This window comes from Scyliorhinus torazame, chromosome 4 (genome assembly GCF_047496885.1).
Source record: "Scyliorhinus torazame isolate Kashiwa2021f chromosome 4, sScyTor2.1, whole genome shotgun sequence".
NCBI lineage: Eukaryota > Metazoa > Chordata > Chondrichthyes > Carcharhiniformes > Scyliorhinidae > Scyliorhinus > Scyliorhinus torazame.
This window is the reverse complement of record NC_092710.1, coordinates 310,547,904-310,568,336: the sequence shown is the minus strand read 5'-3', so window position 1 is coordinate 310,568,336 and position 20,433 is coordinate 310,547,904. Positions and strand designations below refer to the sequence as shown.

At 45.2% G+C, this 20,433-nt stretch overlaps 1 protein-coding gene across 1 annotated transcript in view; it reads right to left on the bottom strand.

Moving 5' to 3' along the window:
* Nucleotides 1–20,433, bottom strand: part of mrps5 (mitochondrial ribosomal protein S5) — a 201,901-nt gene that overhangs the window by 158,564 nt on the left and 22,904 nt on the right. Inside the window, exon 2 of the mRNA XM_072500060.1 lies at nt 8,725–8,868. Within this exon, the coding sequence (XP_072356161.1) occupies nt 8,725–8,868 (144 nt within the window). The remainder of the gene's footprint in view (nt 1–8,724; nt 8,869–20,433) is intronic.

The window sequence follows — 20,433 nt, the reverse complement described above, 5'->3', positions numbered from 1 at the left end:
ATAATTTTCCATCTTTTTCCTATACTGATCTGACTAGTGATCTTGTAGTAGCCCGACCAGACTTACTAGCTACCGCATGGTGTTTGTGCTTGCTAGCTCGTGGACTCTGACTGTCTCAGTAGCTGGGTCACGAGAGAGCGGGAAACATAGTGCCCTCTGGCTTTATAGTGGTGGTGTCCTGTCTGGTGATTGGCTGTGCTGTGTTGTATGCTTACTGGTCATTCTATGTGTCAATCACTGCCTGTCTGCATCTCATTATATACATGAGTGGATATTATGACAAGGACCTTGAGAATATGATTATTGATCTGCCCAATTCCCTGCCCCGCTCCAACTGGCAGGCAATGGAAAGGGTTCAAACAGTAAGAAATGCACAAACCAAATATAAAGAAATTTGGAACAGTTGAGAAAATGGACTGGTAGGTGGCACTTTTTTTAAAAAAATCAATTAATTTTGGGTATTGCCCAATATCGGCTATATTTCTATTAAGATGCGAGTTTTTGGAACAGTGCAGAAGGAGGCCATTCGGCCCATTGAGTATCACCGACCCACTGAAAGAGCACTCTACCCAGACCCAATCCTTGTAACCTCACCTAACCTGCACATGTTTGGACTGTGGGAGGAAACCGGAACACCCAGAGGAAAAGCACACCGACACGGGGACAATGCCACAGTCACCTGCAAAATTGAACCCGGATCCCTGGTGCTGTGAGGCAGCAGTGCCAACTACTGTGCCACCATGTCACCTCAGGAAGGAATTGATCAGTGGTTTGATACTAGCTGGTTTGTGATGCAGAACAAGGCCAGCAGCGCGGGTTCAATTCCAGTAGCAGCTGAGAATTGGATTGGATTTGTTTATTGTCACGTGTACCGAGGTACAGTGAAAAGTATTTTTCTGCGAGTAGCTCAACAGATCATTAAATACATGGGAAAAAAAGGAAATAAAAGAAAATACATAATAGGGCAACACAACATATACAATGTAACTACATAAGCACTGGCATCGGATGAAGCATACAGGGTGTAGTGTTAATGAGGTCAGTCCACATGAGGGTCATTTAGGAGTCTGGTGACAGTGGGGAAGAAGCTGTTTTTGAGTCTGTTCGTGCGTGTTCTCAGACTTCTGTATCTCCTGCCCGATGGAAGAAGTTGGAAGAGTGAGTAAGCCGGGTGGGAGTGATCTTTGATTATGCTGCCCGCTTTCCCCAGGCAGCGGGAGGTATAGATGGAGTTAATGGATGGGAGGCAGGTTTGTGTGATGGACTGGGCAGTGTTCACGACTCTCTGAAGTTTCTTGCGGTCTTGGGCCGAGCAGTTGCCATACCAGGCTGTGATGCATCTGTAAAAGTTGGTAAGGATTAATGTGGACATGCCAAATTTCCTTAGTTTCCTGAGGAAGTATAGGCGCTGTTGTGCTTTCTTGGTGGTAGCGTTGACGTGGGTGGACCAGGACAGATTTTTGGAGATGTGCACCCCATGGAATTTGAAACTGCTAACCATCTCCACCTCGGCCCTGTTGATGCTGACAGGGATGTGTACAGTACTTTGCTTCCTGAAGTCAATGACCAGCTCTTTAGTTTTGCTGGCATTGAGGGAGAGATTGTTGTCGCTACACCACTCCACTAGGTTCTCTATCTCCCGCCTGTATTCTGACTCGTCGTTATTCGAGATCCGGCCCACTATGGTCGTATCTACAGCAAACTTGTAGATGGAGTTGGGACCAAGTTTTGCCATGCAGTCATGTGTGTACAGGGAGTAGAGTAAGGGGCTAAGTACGCAGCCTTGCGGGGCCCCAGTGTGGAGGACTATTGTGGAGGAGCTTTACTCATCTATTTACATCTACTCTGGACTGACGCTTTGTTTCTTTCATCCTATCACTACCACTCTCTGAGAGGAAAGTTGTGTACAACGTCAAGAGAAAATAGGCAGGTTGGTGGAATGAGTGGATAGTGATGGATGAAATTTACTTCAAAACAGTGAAATGATTCACTTTGTTATGATAGGAATAAGCTTAACATTTCACCCAAAAGATGCTACGCTTCCAATAGTGCAAAATTCCCTCAATAATGCACAGTAGGATCATATGTGCTCAAGTCTCTGAAGTAGGGCCAGTCAAGGACAGCAGTGGGAAGTTGTGCTTGGAGTCTGAGGAGATAAGTGAGGTGCTAAATTAATATTTTTCGTCAGTATTCACACAGGAAAAAGATAATGTTGTCGAGGAGAATACTGAGATTCAGTCTACTAGACTAGAAGGGCTTGAGGTTCATAAGGAGGAGGTGTTAGCAATTCTGGAAAGTGTGAAAATAGATAAGTCCCCTGGGCCGGATTGGATTTATCCTAGGATTCTCTGGGAAGCTAGGGAGGAGATTGCTGAGCCTTTGGCTTTGATCTTTAAGTCATCTTTGTCTACAGGAATAGTGCCAGAAGACTGGAGGTTAGCAAATGCTGTCCCCTTGTTCAAGAAGGGGAGTAGAGACAACCCTGGTAACTATAGACCAGTGAGCCTTACTTCTGTTGTGGGCAAAATCTTGGAAAGGTTTATAAGAGATAGGATGTATAATCATCTGGAAAGGAATCATTTGATTAGAGCTAGTCAACACGGTTTTGTGAAGGGTAGGTCATGCCTCACAAACCTTATTGAGTTCTTTGAGAAGGTGACCAAACAGGTGGATGAGGGTAAATCAGTTGATGTGGTGTATATGGATTTCAGTAAAGCGTTTGATAAGGTTCCCCACGGTAGGCTACTGCAGAAAATACAGAGGCATGGGATTCAGGGTGATTTAGCAGTTTGGATCAGAAATTGGCTAGCTGGAAGAAGACAAAGGGTGGTGGTTGATGGGAAATGTTCAGACTAAAGTCCAGTTACTAGTGGTGTACCACAAGGATCTGTTTTGGGGCCACTGCTGTTTGTCATTTTTATAAATGACCTGGAGGAGGGCGTAGAAGGATGGGCGAGTACATTTGCAGATGACACTAAAGTCGGTGGTGTTGTGGACAGTGCGGACGGATGTTACAAGTTACAGACGGGCATAGATAAGCTGCAGAGCTGGGCTGAGAGGTAGCAAATGGAGTTTAATGCAGAAAAGTGTGAGGTGATTCATTTTGGAAGGAATAACAGGAAGACAGAGTATTGGGCTAATGGTAAGATTCTTGGCAGTGTCGATGAGCAGAGAGATCTCGGTGTCCATGTACATAGATCCCTGAAAGTTGCCCCACAGGTTGAGAGGGTTGTTAAGAAGGCGTACGGTGTGTTAGCTATTATTGGTAGAGGGATTGAGTTTCGGAGCCATGAGGTCATGTTGCAGCTGTACAAAACTCTGGTGCAGCCGCATTTGGAGTATTGCGTGCAATTCTGGTCGCCGCATTATAGGAAGGATGTGGAAGCATTGGAAAGGATGCAGAGGAGATTTACCAGAATGTTGCCTGGTATGGAGGGAAGAACTTATGAGGAAAGGCTGAGGGACTTAAGGCTGTTTTTGTTAGAGAGAAGAAGGTTAAGAGGTGACTTAATTGAGGCATACAAGATGATCAGAGGATTGGATAGGGTGGTCAGTGAGAGCCTTTTTCCTCGGATGGTGATGTCTAGCACGAGGGGAGATAGATTAAATTGAGGGGAGATAGATAGATATAAGACAGGTGTCAGAGGTAGGTTCTTTATTCAGAGAGTAGTAAGGGCGTGGAATGCCCTGCCTGCAACAGTAGTGGACTCGGCAACACCAAGGGCATTCAAATGGTCATTGGATAGACATGTGGACGATAAGGGAATAGTGTAGATGGGCTTTAGAGTGGTTTCACAGGTCGGCGCAACATCGAGGGCCGAAGGGCCTGTACTGCGCTGCAATGTTCTATGTTCTTAGTGTTGTTTGAACTCTCAACCTCTGACAAGAGCTGAGAATGCTCCCACTAAGGAAACATTTACATTTAAGTACTTTTCTGAGAGGGTGGTGAAGGTGTGGAATAGAGTCCTGGGGAGGCAGACAGTGTGTAAACATTTAAAGGAAATTTGAGGGGAAGCACCGGCATAGTGGTACTGTCGTTGGACTAGTAATCCAGAGTAATGCTCTGGGGACCCAGGTTCAAACCTCACCATGGAAAGTTTGGAATTAGAAGTCCAATGATGAGCATAAAATCATTGTTGTAAAAACCCACCTGGTTCATGATTTGATTTGTTGTCACATGTACCGAAGTACAGTGAAAAGTATTTTTATGCAGCCAAGGGTACGCAAGTACGCACATAGTAGACAAAAAAGAATAATCGTCAGAGTACATTGACAAATGGTGCATCGACAAACAGGGATTGGTTACAGTGCAGAACAAGGGGCCAAACAAAGCAAATACATGAGCAAGAGCAGCATAGGGCGTCATGATTAATGCTCTTACAGGGAACAGATCAGTCCGAGGGAGAGTCGTTGAGGAGTCTAGTAACTGTGGGGGAGAAGCTGTTCCTATGTTTGGATGTGCGGCTCTTCAGACTTCTGATGGGAGGGTTGTGAAGAAGGCAAAGCCTGGGAGGCAGCAGGAGGTATAGATAGAATCAATGTGCGGGTGGCAAGCTTGTGTAATGCGTTGGGCCAAGTTCACCACACTCAGCAGTTTCTTGCGATCTTGGGCCAAGCAGTTGCCATACCAAGCTATAATGTACCAGGATAGGATACTTTCGATGGCACATCTATAGAAATTTGAGTTGATGCAGACATGCCAAATTTCTTTAACTGCCGTAGGAAGTAGAGACATTGTTGAGCTTTCTTGACTGTTGCATCAACGTGAGTGGACCAGGACAGACTGTTTTTGATGGTGACCCCCCCCCAGGAACTTAAAGCTACCTGCCATCTCCACTTCAGGGCCATTGATGCAGACAGGGGGCGGGGGGAGGGGTGCTATCCTTACTGAAGTCGATGATCAGTTCCTTTGTCTTTCCGACATTTAGAGAGGTTGTTTTCGGTACACCATGCAACTATGTGATTTATCTCCCTTCAGTAGTCTGATTCGTCGTTGTTTGAGACAAGACCCACCACAGTCGTGTCAATGTCCTTTAAGGAAATCTGTCGCCCTTACTTGGTTGATCATTGAACTCTAGGATGGGAAATAAATGTTGGTCAGCCAGTGGCACCCACATCCCATGTCCGAATGAATTTTGGAATGGGGTGGAGAAAAAAAAAAAAGAGGTGGAAGGATGTAGAAGTCAAAAAGGTACTGTTTTTTTAGAATGGCCAGGTTGGCTGAAGTCATTTTTGACCTTGTACCTTCATACATTCCCCATATCTTTCCAAACTCAAGGATCTTTGGATGGGTTGAGTAAAATAGTGCATTTTTCCCACTCAACAGAATCGTTTATGCACCTCATTCTTCCAAACTTTGTGGGGTGATGAACTGCAACTTGACTATCCTTAGTTGCCGATCAGAAGGTGGATATGAGCTGCCTTCTTCAACCGCTGCAGTCCTGGAGATGTAGGTTCACCTACTGTGCTGTTAGGGAAGGAACTCTAGGGTTTTGCCCCAGCAACATTGAAGGAACGGCGATAGGTCAGGATGGAGGGTGACTTGGAGGAGAATTTTCAGGTGGTGGGATTCCCAGGTATCTTCTACCCTTGTCCTTCTAGATGGTATTGGTAGTGGGTTTGGAAGGTGCTGTCTAATGAACCTTAGTAAGTTTCTGCTGTGCATCTTGTAGATGGTACACATGGTTGTCACTGTTCACTATTCAGAAGTGGTGGACGGATTGAATGTTTGTGGAAGGGGAAGCAATCAAGCGGCTGCTTCTTCCTGATGCTAGAGAGTTTCTTGAGTGCTGTTGGAGCTGCACTCATCCAGGCAAGTGGACAGTATTCTGGAGACGAGTTACTTGCTGCAGGATTCCTAGCCTTGAACTGCTCTTGCAGCCACGGTATTTATATAGCTAGTGCAGTTCAGTTTCTGGCCCATGGTAACTCCCGGGATGTTGATTTTAGGGGATTCAGCAGTGGTAATGCCGTTGAATGTCAAGGAGCGATCGTTAGATCCCCTCTTGTTGGAGATGGTCATTGACTTTTCACTTGGTCAGCCCAAGCCTAGTTATTGTCCAGGTCTTGCTATACAATGGACTGCTTCAGTATCTGAGGATTAGCGACTGGTATTGAACATCAGTCATCAGTGAAAATCCCCACATCTAACCTAATGATGGAAAGAAAATCATTGATGAAGCAGCTGAAGATGGTTGGGCCTAGGACACTACCTTGAGGAACACTGGAATGGAGATGAGGACTTCAACCAGGAGAGGCCTCCCCCTGATTCTTGACTCCAGTTTTGCTAGGGTTCCTAAATGCCATATACAGTCAAATGCTATCTTGGATGTCAAGGGCAATCACTCTCACCTCACCTCCATGTTTTGAAGCAAGGCTGTAAAACGAGGTCAGGAGCTGAGTGACCCTGGCGGGACCCAAACTGAGCGTCAGTGAGCAGGTTATTGCTGAGTAAGTGTCGCTTGTAGGCACAGTTGATGACCCCTTCCATCATCATACCAATGATCGAGAGTAGACCGATGAAGAAGTAATTGGATTTGTCCTGTTTCTCGTGTACAGGACATACTGGACAATTTTCCACATTCCCAAGTAGATTCCAGTGTTGTAGCTGTATTGGAACAGATTGGCTAGAGGCGCTGCAAGTTCTGGAGCAGAAATCTAGAGTACAATTGCGGGATATTGTCGGCGCCCATAGCCTTTTCAGTATCCAGTACCTTCAGCTATTTATTGATATCATGTGGAGTGAATGAAGTTGGTTGAAGACTGGCATGTGATGCTGGGGTTCTTCAGAGAAGGGGTGGGTGATCACCCTGCACTTCTGGCTGAAGATGATTTGCTGGGCTCCTCCATCACGGAGGACAGGGATATTTGTGGAGCCTCTTCCTCCAGTGAGTTAATTGTCCACCACCATTCACAGCTGGATGCGGCAGGACTTCAGAGGTTGTGGAATTGCTTAGTTCTGTCAATTACTTGCTGCTTACGTTGTTTGGCCTGCAAGTAGTCCTGTGTTGTAGCTTCACCAGGTTGGCACCTCATTTTTAGGTATGCTTGGTGTTGCTCCTGGCATGCCCTCCCGCACTCCTCATTGAATTTTCCAGCAAATATTCCTACCATAGGGATTTAAATGTCTATTCCTTTTTTCAATGGGTGGGAAGAGACCCTGATGGAATTGCTGAGCAAAACAGCCAGTCACGGCCAAGTTCTTGAAATGGCCTCTCCTGGGAACCCTTGAATTTGCAAGGCTACAAAAGCGGTGAGGATCTTCGCTGAAACAAAATAGTGAGAAATGCTTAATGATAGTCATTTGGTTTAGCTATGCAGGATTACCTTGCAATGTGGGAAAGCAGTGTGTGCTTTTTCTTTGACGACTTGAAGGCAGGTTCTACTGATCAAACTGAGTGACTTGGATTAAGCAGGTTGTATTGAATATCTCACCTTGTTGTGAAACGAAGCAGTTTAATGATTCAAACCAAGCTTTGCCCCACCTACTTAAACCAGTCGCAATATTAAGGGAATACATAAGTTGGTTGTTGCAAATATCTGATCTTCTTCACATGTAAAAGCCAATTATCATGTCTTGGGGTTTTGTTGACACGGAGCAGTGCACGGTAACCTTCATCCAAACTGGTTGCCAAGATCTCGCGGCAGCAGATAAGGCCACTTCGATCAATATCAATGGAAAATATCTGAACATCCATAACAGGAAGAGAAGTAGGCTAATCAGTCGCTCATGCCTGCTTCCCCCATTCAACAAGATCATGGCTCATCGGTTTCTGCTTCCAAGTTCTACATTCCTAACTACCCCCGATTAGCTTAGATTCACTTGCCTAAGAAGCATCAATCTACCCACCTCAAAAATATTCAATTACCTTGCCTGCATCGCCTTCTGAGGCAGAGTGTTCCAAAGTCTTTCAACCCACTAAGAAAAAAATTCTCCTCCGCTTCTCGGGGCAACTCCTACCTAATTTTAAACACAGCCCCCTGATCGGGACTCATCCACAAGAAGAAACACACATCAACTTTATCAAGACCATTCAAGGTTCTCATACACTTTAAATCAAGGTGAATGAGTCACCTCTCACCTCTTCTAAACTCCAGTGAAAACAAACCCAACCTATCCTCATAAGACAACCCACCCATTCCAGCTATCAATCATTTTTTCCTGCGCACTCACTGAAAAATGGTGTGGGCAGCTTAAAATATGATTCGATGGCCTTCTTTGAAACCCTAACAGACCCCCATTCCATACTTGGAACAAATCCAAAACTGCAAACTTAAAAATTATTCCTGGACATAATAAAATGCTCCCTAAACGGTTAAAGAGAAAAATAATCTTATTTGCTGTGGATATGCTGGATTTTGTCTCCTCCAAGACACGGAATGCAGACCTCTTCTGCTGGTGGCAGCACAGATGGTATAATCAGATTGAAACGCCTCCAGTATTAACAATTTCTGATTCAACAAGGTAATCAAATGATTCTTCATGCGGAGTGGCAGCACGGTAGAAATCTGGCCAGGTCTTGCTGGCCAGAATGAAGTGCTGCTGTAACGATTTTAACTTTTGCGTGCACAGCACCTCGCCTTGCAGCTTCACCAGAATGATTAGTTAACCACACACGCACACTACAGCTTTCAAACACTAAATATTCTAAGATAATGGAAATGTTGAATGCCAGAGATATTAAAGTGCTTTGGGCCACTTACAGCGACAGGAAACAAACTTACATTTATTGAAGAAGCTGCTGTATCTATACTGATGGAATACAAAAGGGAGCGGCGTCGATGTGGATAGTCCAGTCTGTGTGACTGAGGTGCAGTGAAGAAAAGGGCAGGCAGTCCACTTCCCAGCAGTGCTCACACACAAACTACCTAAAAGAGGGGAAGAAAATGAACAGGTTTTACAAAGACGAAAATGCGAGAGCAATCTCCCGCTCCCCTCCCCCCCCGCCCAACAACAAACAATTCCTCAAACATGGTCATGAACAGTCCCCAACGTGTATCAAAGTCCTCAGCTGATCCCCTCAACTCGAATTTGAGCTTTTCCAGCCAAAATCCGTCATATAGATCCCCCAACCAGGCCGCCACCCCCAGCGGCGTTGCCGACTGCCAATCCAGCAATATGTCACATCAGCCCTCTTCCCCTCCACCAGCTGCGGCACTTCGGACACCCCGAAGATCGCCACCATTGGGTCCAGCCTGATCTCTATCCCCTCAATCTTCAATAGCGTCCCGAACACTGCTTCCCAATATCTCTCAAACTTCTCACAGCCCCAGAACATGTTCACATGGTCTGCTGGCCCTTACTCACACTCATCTGCCACCCCCTGGAAGAAGCCACTCATCCTCACCCAGGTCATATGTACCCTGTGGACCACCTGGAATTGAATCAAGCTCATCCTCACACACGAGGAAGTTGAATTTACACTACGCATCACCACACCCCCCCCGCCCCCCCCCCCAAACAACTCCTCCCATTTATTCTTGATCTTCACCATCTGCGCTCCCCCAGCCAACCATACATGCATCACCAATCCTGCCCTCCCCCTGAGGGAGCAACAATCGCTGCTATAGGATGTACTCTGGCAGCTTGGAAAACTGTCTCCATTCCTTCTGCGTTAAATCCCTCACTTGCATATACCAGAATTCACATGCATATTCCAGAATTCACATCCCTACGGCAGCTCCACCCTCTCCCACTGCTCTTCCAGATCTGCAAATTCTCTTCCAGGTACAAATCCCACACCCTCACCAGCCCCACCTCCCGCCACTTCCCATACATACTATCCCTCTTCCCCCAGCTTAAACCGGTGATTTCCGCACAGCGATGTCAGCACCAACATCCCCTCCAACCGAATGTCTCCTCAGCTTGTTTCAGACCCTGATCGTAGACTGTACCACTGAGCTCCCAGTGTATCGCCCCGGAGCCAGCAGACGTGACTCCGTCACCATGGCCCTCAAGCTGGACCCCCTACCAGGACTCCTCCTCCTCCTCCTCCATGTTAACCCACTCTAACCCCTCCCATCACGGTCTCACCTTCTCCACGTTTCCCCCCTCTCCCCCCCACCCCCAAGAGTAATGCAGCAGGTTCTGGAACGCCAGCCCCCCTTTCTACCTCTGCAACAAGGCCCTCTTTAGCCGTGATACCTTCCCCCCCGTGCAATCTCCGAGATCACTGCCTCCAATTTCCAGATAAAGATCGGGTGGGTCTGGAACACAGGATCGGGAGGGTCTCGGCAGCACATTCATCTTAACCACCTAGGCTCTCCCCGCCAATGTCAGGTGAAGCGTTTCTCAGCTCCCAAAATCCCCCCTAACCTCCTCCATCAACGTGGTCAGATTCCACTTGTGCATCATCACCCACTCCCCAGTCACCTGGCCCCCAAATACTTAAACCTGTCCCTGGCTACCCTAAATGGCAACACCCCCAGGATGGCGTCCCAATCCACCGCATTCACCGGAAACCTCACTCTTCCCAACGTTTAACTTATATCCCAAGAAGGCTCCAAACCTCTCCAGTATGTCCATAATTCTCCCCATGCTCTCCAGCAGGTCCAACAAAAACATCAACAGTTCGGCCACAATTTTCTTATGTTAAAGGCAGAAAAGAGTTTGCATGGGAGGAAAAATGAGCAGCAGATCCAACTTATCAGCGATGATCATAATGCTCGAAGGGCGAAATGGCCTCCTCCTGCTGCTATTTTCTATGTTTCTATAATAATCTCAAATGTACTCCAGAGTGCAATAAATTGAATATCATCATGAAGAAATTAACCAATGTTGAACACGGAGTTAGACATATTGTGCAGCTTTAGCACATGGCTAAATTGCTGGCTTTGATAGCAGACCAAGGCAGGCCGGCAGCACGGTTCAATTCCCGTAACAGCCTCCCCGAACAGGCGCGGGAATGTGGCGACTAGGGGCTTTTCATAGTAACTTCATTTGAAGACTACTTGTGACAATAAGAGATTTTCACTTTTTCACTTCACTTCCCAAATTTATAGGAATTCAGCACTAACTGCAAGTTTCAGCAAGAAGTGTATCAAAGAAGCCGAAAAATACCACAATGCTATTCTATACCACTGATTAGATCCAGTTCAGAATAAAAGGGGACCAGGAGACTAAAAAAAATAATTTTATTTCACAATAAGCAAGAAATTGGCATGAGCGATTCTAAGATTTACTTGCAAAAAAAGTAATTGGATACTTCACTTTTCCAGAATCACAGAATTATTACAGTGCAGAAAGAGACCATACGACCCATCCCGTCTGCTCTGGCTCTCCGAATGAGGTACTCACCTAGTGCTGTAACCTTGCACATCCTTCCTTTTCAAGGTATTTAAGAAATTCTCTTACTTTGATTGAATCTGCCTGCAGCACAATTTCAGGAAGGTCATTCCAGACCCCATTATTTTCTGTGTGAAAACGTTTTCCCTCATATCATTTGGGCTTCTTTAGCAATTACTCTAAATCTGCACCCCCTCATTCTTGCCCCTTCCACCAGTGTAGATAGTTACCCCCCATCTATTCTGTCCAGTTCCCTCATGATTTTGAATACCCTTGATCAAATCTCACAGCAGCAAGCAATAGTTAAGTCAAACATATTAGCCACTTTCTCAACAGGACCTGCCACTGTGCCATCGTCCCACCACTTTAAGTCTATCATCCTCCCAGTTCACAATACTGTTTAAGTTTCGTATCATCTATAAATTCCAAAACACCAAAAACTGAGACATAGAACATACATTGCAGAAGGAGGCCATTCGGCCCATCGAGTCTGCACCGACCCACTTAAGCCCTCACTTCCATCCTATCCCCATAACCCAATAACCCCTCCTAAACCTTTTGGACACTCAAGGGCAATTTAGCATGGCCAATCCACCTAACCTGCACGTCTTTGGACTGTGGGAGGAAACCGGAGCACCCGGAGGAAACCCACGCACACACTGGGAGAACGTGCAGACTCCATACAGACAGCGACCCAGTGGGGAATCGAACCTGGGAACCTGGCGCTGTGAAGCCACAGTGCTAGCCATGTGCTAGTGCTGCCCTACATTAATGGAGACCATTAATATAAATCAATAAAATCACTAGTCCGAATACCAATACCTGGAGAATCTCACTATAAATCTTCCTCTAGTCCAAAAAGAAAACAACTGTTCAAAAGGTACACTCTGCTAACTTCATATCTACGCTATAATAAAAACCAAAAAACGCTAGAAAAACCCAGCAGGTCTGGCAGCGCATGTGGAGAGAGAAAATAACAGAGTTAATGTTTTGGGCCGGTATGATTATTCTTTATATAGAATCATAGAATTTACAGTACAGAAGGAGGACAGTCGGCCCATCGAGTCTGCACCGGTCCTAACAAAGAGCAGCCTACTGGTGCCCACGTATCTACCCTATCCCCGTAACCCAGTAACCCCACTTAACATGTTTTGGACACTATGGGCAATTTAGCATGGCCAATCCACCTAACCTGCACACCTTTGGACTCGATACAATAACTCTGTTTTTTGCTCGCCACAGATGCTGCCAGACCTGCTGATTTTATTTCAGATTTCTAGTATCTGCAGTATGTTGCTTTTATTAATACCCATGCTGTCAATGGACATTTTATTCTGTGGGCTCTAACTTTGCTGACAAGTCTGTTATGTGGCACTTTATAAAATGCCTTTTTGAATCCTTGGAATCATAGAATGGTTCCGAAGGAGGCTGTTCAGCCATTGGTGCCTATGCCAGCTCTCTGCAAGAATAACTTGGCTGGCCCCACTCCCCATTGTTAGGGAGGGTGATGGAGGCAAATTGAGTTATGGCTTTCCAAAGAGATTTGGGTGATATCTGGAGAAAAAAAGACTGAAGGTCCATGTGCACCACACCCTACCTTCATCAAACCTCTGTTAGTTCATTGCCAAACCTCGATCAAATCAATTAAACACAATTTGCCCGTAACAAATCCATGCTGGCTTTTGTTAATTACATAAGAACGTAAGAACTAGGAACAGGAGTAGGCCATCTGGCCCCTCGAGGCTGCTCCGCCATTCAATGAGATCATGGCTGATCTTTGTAGACTCAGCTCCACTCTCCGGCCCGTACACCATATCCCCGAATCCCTTTATTCTTTAGAAATGTATCTATCTTTTTCTTAAAAACGTTTAAAGAAGGAGCCTCAACTGCTTCACTGGGCAAGGGATTTCAGAGATTCACAACCCTTTGGGTGAAGAAGTTCCTCCTACACTCCGTCCTAAATCTACTTCCCCTTATTTTGAGGCTATGCCCCCTAGTTCTGCTTTCCCCGACCAGTGGAAACAACCTGCCTGCATCTATCCTATCTATTCCCTTCAGAATTTTATATGTTTCAATAAGATCCCCCCGCATCCTTCTAAACTCCAATGAGTACAGTCCCAGTCTACTCAACCTCTCGTCATAATCTAATCCCCTCAACTCTGGGATCAACCTAGTGAATCTCCTCTGCACTCCCTCCAGTGCCAATATGTCCTTTCTCAGGTAAGGAGACCAAAACTGAACACAATACTCCAGATGCGGCCTCACCAACACCTATACAATTGCAGCATAACCTCACTAGTCTTGAACTCCATCCCTCTAGCAACGAATGACAAAACTCGATTAGCCTTCTTAATCACCTGTTGCACCTGCACACCAACTTTTTGCGACTCGTGCACCAGCACACCCAGGTCCCTCTGCACAGCAGCATGTTTTAACATCTTACCGTTTAAATAATAATCCATTCTGCTGTTATTGCTCCCAAAATGGATAGCCTCACACTTGGCAACATTGAATTCCATCTGCCAGACCCTAGCCCATTCACCCAACCTATCCAAATCCTTCTGCAGACTTCCGGTATCCTCTGCACTTTTTGCTTTACCACTCATCTTAGTGTTGTCTGCAAACTTTGACACATTGCACTTGGTCCCCAACTCCAAATCATCTATGTAAATTGTGAACAACTACGGGCCCAACACTGATCCTTGAGGGACCTGCATCTATCCTATCTATTCCCTTCAGAATTTTATATGTTTCAATAAGATCCCCCTAGTTACAGGTTGCCAACCAGAGAAACACCCATTTATCCCCACTCTCTGCTTTCTGTTAGTTAACCAATCCTCTACCCATGCTACCACTTTACCCTCAATGCCATGCATCTTTAGTTTATGCAGCACCTTGTGTGGCACCTTGTCAAAAGCTTTCTGGAAATCCAGATATACCACATCCATTGGCTCCCCGTTATCTACTGCACTGGTAACGTCCTCAGAAAATGCTACCAAATTAGTCAGACACGACCTACCCTTTGTGAACCCATGCTGCGTCTGCCCAATGGGACAATTTCCCTCCAGGTGCCCCGCTATTTCCTCCTTAATGATAGATTCCAGCATTTTCCCTACAACCGAAGTTAAGCTTACCGGCCTATAATTACCCGCTTTCTGCCGACCTCCTTTTTTAAACAGTGGTGTCACGTTTGCTACTTTCCAATCCTCTGGGACCACCCCAGAGTCTAGTGAATTTTGATAAATTATCACTAGTGCGTTTACAATTTCCCTAGCCATCACTTTTAACACTCTGGGATGCATCCCATCAGGGCCAGGAGACTTGTCTACCTTTAGCCCCATTTGCTTGCCCAATACTGCCTCCTTAGTGATTACAATCATCTCAAGGTCCTCACCTATAATATCTTTATTTCCATCAGTCACTGGCATGTTATTTGTGTCCTCCACTGTGAAGACTGACCCAAAAAACCTGTTCAGCTCCTCAGCCATTTCCCAGTCTCCTATTATTAAATCTGCCTTCTCATCTTCCAAAGGACCAATATTTACCGTAGCCACTGTTTTTTGTCTTATATATTTGTAGAAGCTTTTACTATCTGCTTTTATGTTCCGAGCCAGTTTACTTTCATAGTCTACCTTACTCTTTATAGCTTTTTTAGTAGCTTTCTGTTGTCCCCTAAAGACTTCCCAGTCCTCTAGTCTCCCACTAATTTTTGCCACTTTGTATGTTTTTTCCTTCAATTTGATACTCTCCCTCACCTCCTTAGATATCCACGGTCGATTTTTCCCCTTTCTACCATCTTTCTTTTTTGTCGGTATGAACCTTTTCTGAACACTGTGAAAGATCGCTCGGAAGGTTCTCCACTGTTCCTCAACTGCTTCACCATGAAGTCTTTGCTCCCAGTCTACCTTAGCTAGTTCTTCTCTCATCCCATTGTAATCGTTTTTGTTTCAGCACAAAACACTAGTGTTTGATTTTACCTTCTCACCCTCCATCTGTATTTTAAATTCCACCATATTGTGATCGCTCCTTCCGAGAGGATCCCTAACTAGGAGATCCTGAATCAATCCTGTCTCATTACACAGGACCAGATCTAGGACCGCTTGTTCCCTCGTAGGTTCCATTACATACTGTTCCAGGAAACTATCGCGGATACATTCTATAAACTCCTCCTCAAGGCTGCCTTTACCAACCTGGTTAAACCAATCGATATGCAGATTAAAATCTCCCATGATAACCACTGTACCATTTCTACATGCATCTGTGATTTCTTTGCTTATTGCCTGCCCTACCATCCTGGTACTATTTGGTGGCCTATAGACTACTCCTATCAGTGACCTTTTCGCCTTACTATTCCTGATTTCCACCCAAATTGATTCAACCTTGTCCTCCATAGCACCAATATCATCCCTTCCTATTGCCCGGATGCCATCCTTAAACAACAAAGCTACACCACCACCCTTACCGTCCATTCTATCCTTTCGTATAGTCTGATACCCTTGGATATTTAACTCCCAGTCGTGACCATCTTTTAACCATGTTTCAGTAATGGCCACTAAATCATAGTCATTCACGATAATTTGCGCCATCAACTCATTTACCTTATTTCGTATACTACGAGCATTCAGGTAAAGTACACTTATGCTGTTTTTTATGTCTTTGTTATGAATCCTAACACCTTGATCAGTAACTTTTCGCAGATTATTTTCCCTCTTACCCTTTCTCCTAATTTTCCTTGTCTTTGAACCCATATCTCTACATAATAACCTGTCACGTAACCTGCTGCCTTGATCTCCATTAACCATTATACTGTCCATAGCTTCACACTTCCCTTCCCCCCAACTTGCTAGTTTAAAGTCCTTGTGTTAATCCACATTTGTGCAAGGAATCGCTGACATTAAGATCATACCAGGACAAAATTGGCCAGAGCCTGTCTCAACAATCAACTAATTATCTCTCAATAATGTCATAGTGGCTCCTTTGGAATGATCATTAATCAACCACAGAGCACAATGACACCAAGTGTTAGCATCGGCAGCACACTCGACATTCAAACAGGCCAAAGGGCAAATAAAAACCACCTGTTAAAGATTATGTTGAATGTTATGAAAATTAAGATAGTTTGAAATAGGAATCTTATGAGATGGACAATTATAAATTGCTTGAATTACACACGTTTTATTTCATCAGAACCGCTGTCCAGAATCAATCCCAAATATATGGAATAATAACAAAATATCGCGGATTCCGGAAATCTGAGATAAAAACAAAGTTCTGGAAAAACTCAGCAGGCCTGACAGTATCTGTGGAGAGAGAGACAGTTTCATGTGTCAAGTCCTTAGACTCTTCTTCAGTATCCTCCTAAATGAACAGAAAGCAATGTCCATTTTAAACATAGTCTTGTTTATTGGGATTTACCGTCGTTAGTAGATATCTGCTCTGCTACCAACTAGGCAAACAGGTTATTTAAAATATATCAAAACCTTAAAACCATTTTTATGCAGCTGCCTTAAATGTGATGAATGTTGTATTTAGATAACGACCTTTAAACAGAAATCAATACAGATAATGACTAGCCAAACAACAGAAAAATAAACAAAATCTCATTTAATACATCACGGGCTATATTGGTTACCATCCACAACGTCGGAATCAGGGAGTCTTGAAGCTGGAGGGCCCGAATGTAATTTTAACCACAGATCAATTAAAGCGCCTACACTGCGAACCATTGTATTATTCCACATCCTTTTTATAGTCACGTATCTATTACATTTATTTTTCAGATAAAAATAGGTCATAGTGATGATGCCAAAAGAGGACAGGTTTATATTTTCCAGGAATATAGACAGACAATGAGGCTTATCTGCAAACATGGGCAACTCTACCTCAACAGGATGCAGGATCTACTATTCCGAAGGCCATTTTATCTCTTATGGCATCGCCATGCCTGAAAAATAATTGATGTTCTTTATCTCAATGCCAGTCTTCTAGAAGGATATAAAGTATATACCATGTGTGATAAATTCAACAGATGTACAGAGAGCTTTTCTCTTTCTGCCCTTGGTTTCTATTCACTAAATAGGATGGTGCGAGTCCCTATTTTTGATATAATAGAGGGGGCGGAATAGAGGTGGCACACTAGCAAAGAAAGTATGTTGTTTTGACGCTGTGAAAGCTTCTTGCAATGTGTTCACCTGGTGTCGGTTTTATGCATTGTCAAGTGTCACCACAAACATCATTCAATGGAAGTTCACACAAAAAATATTGGCACCATAGCAAAAATAGAGCTGTCGTTTGAAAATCAGCTAATCAGCTGGCCATCTTAGTGGGAGACATCCCTAAACAGAATAAATCTTCACATTGAAAAGAGATTTAGCCCAGGCCACAATGCCCACAAAAAGAATAGCTATGTGACATTAGCCACAGGGTGTTTATTAATTTAAGGAAAATTTATATTTTACATTGTCCCAGCAAGATTTGTTTTGAAAAGGAACGCAATCACTCCAATCGATAGTATTCTCTGAAATTAAGATTTAAAAATTTTTTTTTTTTTTTTTTTTTTAAAAAGGCCTACTTCGACTTTAAAAAAATCTTTTAAGCAAGTCAAACCTCCTGGCGTGCCCAGCGGGATGTGTCCTCCTGAATGAATGTAAAGGACACCATCGCACTATTTGAGGATGAGGTGGGACATTCTGGACAATCTTTATCACTCAACCAACATCACCGAAACAGATTAGCTAGTCGTTACCTCATAGCTATTTACAACCTTTACATGGACAAAATAGTTGTGTTATTGTTACACTAGAGAAGACCGAGAAGATACCTTATTGGGAGATTGAAGATCTTTAAGGCATCGATAAATTGAACCCCAAAATACATGCTACATGAACAAAGGCCACTGGACGAAGCTCAGGAGAGAAAAATGAATGAGTAGCCCACATAGATAATCACAGCTGTAGTGCTGAAGACGTCGGTCTCAGAATGGGTGAAACTGTTCCAGGAAAGCTACAAGACTGGCATCTACCCGACAAAGTGGAAAACTACCCCCATGACAAAAAGCAGGACAAATCGAATCGGGACAATTTCCACCCCATCAGTCAACCCCCATCATGTGCAAAGTGCTGGAATATGTCATTGACAGTGCTATTAAAGCAACATTTATTCACCAGGTTTGGATTCCACCAGGGCCAGGTTTGGATTCCACCAGTGCCATTCAGCTCAAGACCTCATTACAGTCTTCGTCCAAACATGGACAAAAGATCTGGGGCTGGATTCACCGTTTTGGAGGCTTAAAGACCCACGCCGTCGTGAAAACTGCGGTCTTTTACGCCAGAAGAACTGGCATCAAAAGGCCACAGATTCCTCGTTTTGCTAGGGGCTAGCAGGGAGCCGTCGTAGAGCTCGTAGCTCTAGCAGCCGATACGGTCCCCAGCACTTCCAGGTCGGAGGCCACGCATGCGCACGGCAAGGGCCTGCAATGGCCGCACCGTGCTCCATGGCGGACGCAGCCCGCAGACCTGGACCGCTGAAGTAGTGCCCCGCATTGGCCGTTCGCGTGCCTGGACCGCCCACACACATTGCCCCCAGCCCCAAATGAAGACCCCCTGCCCGCCGATTGGCCCTCCCCCGACTGTGGCGGCCACGGACTGAGTCCGCAGCCGCAATGTGAGGATCCCGGACGGTGTGAGCACACGTAACCCACACCGTCGGGAATTCGGCCGTCGGCAATGGAGCATCGCAGGGCGGGCCTCAGGCAATAACCGGAGATGGTGGATATTCGGTGCGACGTACTCCATGAGTACGCCGATTTTTTAGGGGGTGGCAATTGAAAAAGAAAATCGGTGCAACTCCTGATTTCGGCACCAAAAAGGATTCTCCACCCCTTCGCCGAACGTGATTCCGGTAGCACAGTTGCTTCACAACTCCAGAGTCCCAGGTTAGATTCCCAGCTTGGGTCACTGTCTGTTCGGAGTCTGCATGTTCTCCCCACGTCTGTGCGAGTTTCTTCCGGGTGCTGCGGTTTCGTTCCACAGTCCAAAGATGTGCAGGTTAGGTGGATTGGCCATGCTAAATTTCCCTTAGTGTCCAAAATGGTTAGGTGGGGTTACTGGGTTATGGAGAACGGGTGGAATCGTGGGCTTAAGTGGGGTGCTCTTTGCAAGGGCCAGTCAGACTCGATGGGCCGAATGGCCTACTTCTGCACTGTAAATTCTATGAATCCAGCCCCTGAATTCCATAGGCGAAATGAAAGTAAGTGCCTTTGACAGAGTGTGGCATCAGTGAATCTTAATAACAATGGAGGGATAATTGTGGTTGTTGGAGGCCAATCATCTAAGCCCTTGAACATCACTGCAAGAGTTCCACAGGTTGGTGGCCTAGGCTGCTTCATTAATGACCTTCCCTCCATCTCAGAAGGCGATGTTCATTGAAGGTTGGAACTGAACATCTACATTCACTTCTTGTGTTGTTACTGAACATCTGCATTCACTTCTTGAGTGTTGTTGAATCACACTCATCCAGGTAAGTGGAGAGTATTCCATAACACTCCTAAACGTGTGCCTTGTTAATGCTTGACAGGCACTAGGGAGTTATAAGGCGCGTTACATGCTCTTGTCGCCACAGTATTTATATGGCTGGTTCAGTTCAGTTTCTAGTAAACGCTAAGCCCCGGGATGTTGATGATGGGGAATGTGACAATGCTAATGCCACTGACTATCAAAGAAACATGGTTAGATTCTCTTGTTGGAGACAATTGTCGCCTGACACTTTGAGTGACACAAATGTTACTTGCCACTTATCAACCCAAGCCTGAATATCATCAGGTTCCATGGGCAAAGGGTGTTTGATCAGCGCTCCATCCACCACCAACGAACAGTAGCAGCAGTATGCGCCATCTCTCGGATGCACTACAGAAGCACAACTAGGCTCCTTTGAGAGCACCTTCCAAACCTTCACCCTCTACCATCCAGCAGGACAAGGGCAGCAGATGCACGAGTAAAACACCACCTGCAAGCTCCCTTCCCAAGCCATACACCATCCTGACTTGGAACTATAATCACCGTTCCTTCACGACTGAATCAAAATTCTGGAACTCCCTCCCTTCACAGCACTGTGGGTGTACCTACACCACGTGAACTGTAACGGTACAAGAA